General features: G+C 33.3%; 1 protein-coding gene across 1 annotated transcript; it reads left to right on the top strand.

Moving 5' to 3' along the window:
* Positions 1-2,408: 2,408 nt before the first annotated feature.
* On the top strand, positions 2,409-4,185 carry LOC126717853 (lignin-forming anionic peroxidase-like). Its single transcript, XM_050419782.1, has 4 exons — positions 2,409-2,708; positions 2,801-2,977; positions 3,369-3,534; positions 3,644-4,185. The coding sequence occupies exons 1-4, from the start codon at positions 2,487-2,489 to the stop codon at positions 4,039-4,041; spliced, it is 963 nt and encodes a 320-aa protein (XP_050275739.1). The 5' UTR covers positions 2,409-2,486; the 3' UTR covers positions 4,042-4,185.

Below are 4,185 nucleotides of genomic sequence, written 5' to 3'. Positions count from 1 at the left end.
TGAGAAAAAAGTCCTTGTCTAGGCCCTTGTTAGACTCAAGAAGGCAAGAATTCAACCTAACCGCGATGACCTTAGTTCTAAAGTAATACCCCGTGTCTTTATTATCCTGACAGCTATAAACCCAATTGATATCGTGATGAGAGAGGTTGACACCCATCTTCTTGTTCAACTGAGCTACGCTATTCACTACCCAAAAGAGGTTTGGGGAGCACTGGGTACGGCAAAGCCTAAAAAAGATAAGAAAGTCCCTCATGTCCCTATCCGTGGGGATCCTCATCCCGCCTTCTATAAAGGCTATCATCGAGACAACTACGTCCTCGGTTCATCTTTTGGTGTATTGATCTCCTAGCTCGCAATGTTCTATGGTGACCTCGGCAGGGATGTGGTACTTAGTTTTGAAAGCCTCCCTTTTTTTGGGAGTATCTACTAAACTAGCAAATCTACCCATCCTAAGGAATAAAAAATAAAGAAGAAAGAGTACTAGACTAAGAAAGACATGGAGAACTTACAAATATGGGAAACTGGGCTCCTCGAATAGCATTTTTAAATATGTAGCAAAATCTCTAAAGATGGAAAAAGTGACCACCACTCCCTTTAAAGAAAAATTTTTATTATAAAAGAAATAAAGTATTGAGTCTGATATTTTTACATAAAAAATATGGATAGCTAAACTATAAAAAGTAAAGTTTTTTGGATTAGTTTAGCTAAAAATTTGATGAGACTAATGTGAATGCTCTGAGGATTTAGTTTATGTTGGTTATACAAAACACCCTTAATGCAGCTATAGTGTTTTGGCTAAATATTGCTTTGAATTACAACTCTCTGGCCACAAAAACTGGCTAAAACGGTTGCCAGTGCCAAGGATTGAACTTCCCCTTTAAGGAAAAGTTCTTCTCCTTAAGACATGATGATCTTATGTTTAGAAATGGAAACTAAAACTATTTATTCTAAAATGAGTAGAGATTTCAAGTTAAAAAAAAAAAAAAAAAAAAAAAACCCACACATTTAGAATATAAATAAATAAAATTCAATAGTTAATTTATGACAAGAAGGATGATGGATTCAAATCTTGAACATTTTCGTTAGAAACATTATAAAGTGTCAATTAGTGTAAATCAATAAAATAAAATAAAAATATTTGTTTACTCTTTATTATAATCAATATCTTTATAGTTTTTTATTATTATTGTAATTAGTGTTCTCTCAAAATAATATTTATTTTTTTCCTAAATTTTAAAATTATATATATATTTTTTGTATATGTAATCATGCCATGTACTTGAAGGATTAACTATATGATCTTCTTTTTTAACTCATGTAATATGTTTGTAAAATATTCAAATTTTTGGGGATATATATTTAATTAGGATTACTAGCTTTTTAATACTAATTCTTTTCACAACTAACTCTTTGTTTATTATAGCAAACAAAAAGAAAAAGAAATACTAATCATTTACAATAATGAACAACCCAATTTGGTAAAAAAAATACTAAATAAAATTCGTTAGTCATGACAACAAGGCATGATAACATAAAAAAAAAAAAAAAACAAAAAAAAAATTATGAAAAAATAAATATTGTTTTGAAAGAACACTAATTACAATAAAAAAAACTATGAATATGTTATTTATAATAAAGATTAAAAAATTCTTTTTTATTTTATTAACTCATACCCGTTGACATTTTATGATGTTTCTAACGAAAATGTTTGAGATTTATTTTTTGAGAAGGAAAATGTTCAAGACTTGAATCCACTATTCTTGCTGTCTTTTTTTTTTCTTTTTTTTTGAGAAACCAGACCAGATGCCATGTTCATTAGTTTGGTTGATCAATAAATTCCTACGCATCTGGTCTATTATGCAATGTTTATTTAAGTTTATTATGTAATGTTTTTCTCTTTTTATTTAATGGGTAATAACATTTTATTTATGGGAATTTCTTTCACCCTTGTCTGACCATGAGGCAGCTACGGGGTAATGACAATTTGGCAGCGCATCGGCGCATAAGTAAAAATTTCGTGCCTGACTCGTCAATATAAATAACACACCACTCTTCCCATACAGATCGTCATCCGTACAGAAATCGCACCATATTTTCGAGTTATAAACAATTTTTCGGGTTTACTCATTTATTACAATCGGCCAAAGACTCAGCATCCAGTAGAACTTTCAGAGTTGATATTGTAATTGTATACATCTTTGACTTATCCATATTTTGATATATGCGGAAATTTTCTAAGTTTATTGCGTTGACACTTTACGCCAATCAAAGGAGAATTGGTCACATACTTAAAGCTGATGCTTCCACGCGTTATCGCATAGTGACCCTAATAATTAATGTACCATACCATACTTCTCTATAAATTGGTGAGCCTTAAGCTTCATTCTCCATCTTCACTCCATTGCACTTTCTTCTAAGTTGAAACTTATATATAGCATAAGTAGCAGCTAGCTCGCTCTCTTATTTCGTCAAATCTAACTAGTTCAATGAGAAATTCTTTCATTTCCCATGCAAGCACTGCGACAGTTGTGTTCATGTTGCTCCTTTTGAGCACTACATGCAAAGCGCAACTATCTTCTACATTTTATGACCAAAACTGTCCAAATGGACTAAGTACTATTCGGAATGCTATTAGAACAGCTGTTTCACGAGAACGTAGAATGGCGGCATCTCTAATTCGTCTCCATTTTCATGATTGCTTTGTTCAGGTACGTACTGTGACCTTTGCCGGTTTCTCAAGCTTCTTTCCCCAAATATGCCATTTAGGCATTGAAATTTAAAGGCTAGCTTGGCTGTGCAGGGCTGTGATGCATCAATTTTACTAGAAGATGGCGAAAGGAATGCACTGCAAAATAGGGGTTCTGCAAGAGGTTATGAGATCATAGACAGTGCAAAAGCTCAGGTAGAGAAGATATGCCCTGGAGTTGTATCTTGCGCAGATATTCTTGCAGTGGCTGCTCGAGATGCTTCCGTTGCTGTGAGTACTATATATAAATCCTCACTCTTCTTACCATATATATTTGTATGTCTGTCTATATATGTATATAAATTAATGCTAGGGGTACTACATATAAATTTTAATATATAATCCTCATCATCAATCACAACAACAAAAACAACAACAACAACAAAAAATCAAACATTTATTTGTTTATTTTATAATTAATTGTAACAAAACAGGATAGCGGATTTAAACCCTTGTTCCACTAATAAAGATCTATCAATGCCACCAAATTATAAGACTTTTAAAAACATTCATTTACAAGTTTATTGAAATCTGCCCATCACTTTAACATTGCCTCTTTACAAAAAAAAAAAAAAATCAATCATGAAAAAAAATTTTTGATAAGAATCTCTTTGGAAAACAGGTTGGTGGTCCATCTTGGACAGTGAAGCTTGGAAGAAGAGATTCCACTACTGCAAGTTCCTCTCTAGCTGAACAAGAACTTCCAAGATTTACTGACGGCCTTGATAGTCTAATATCTCGTTTCGGTACCAAAGGGCTCAGTGCAAGAGACATGGTTGCATTGTCAGGTTAGAACTTAATTAGAATAAATACAACACCTAAGATATTCTTTCAATCTTTTAGTTGTATATAATGAAAGTCTCAAAGATGAACATATATACCATTGTCCTAATACAGGTTCCCACACACTGGGGCAAGCTCAATGTTCTTCATTTCGTGGTCGGATATACAATAATGGGAGTGACATCGATGTTGGATTTGCTAGCACACGAAAGCGTCGTTGTCCGGGTACTAGTGGACAACCTGGGGATTCAAACTTGGCACCACTTGACTTGGTGACACCAAATTCTTTTGACAACAATTACTTCAAGAATTTACTGCGAAAGAAGGGTCTCCTTCAATCGGATCAAATCCTTTTTAGCGGAGGAAGCACAGACGGTATTGTCTCAGAATATAGTAGGAGCCCTGCCACTTTTAAGTCTGATTTTGCATCTGCCATGATTAAAATGGGAGATATCGGTCCTCTCACTGGTTCAGCTGGGCAAATTAGAAGGATATGCAGTGCTATAAATTAATTCTTGCACAATTTCAATACCTTGAATCAATTAAGTTTAGATTCTTGTTCTATTATTCCTCCGGTCTGTCATATTTTTTGCGTGTGATTCATTGTTTCTATTGTGGCAATTTTTGAATTATTCCAATTGTGAAATAAGTGTAAA

The sequence above is a fragment of the Quercus robur genome, chromosome 3 (assembly GCF_932294415.1).
Source record: "Quercus robur chromosome 3, dhQueRobu3.1, whole genome shotgun sequence".
Taxonomy (NCBI): domain Eukaryota; kingdom Viridiplantae; phylum Streptophyta; class Magnoliopsida; order Fagales; family Fagaceae; genus Quercus; species Quercus robur.
The sequence above is the reverse complement of the archived record's forward strand: the minus strand, read 5'-3'. Positions and strand labels throughout refer to the sequence as shown.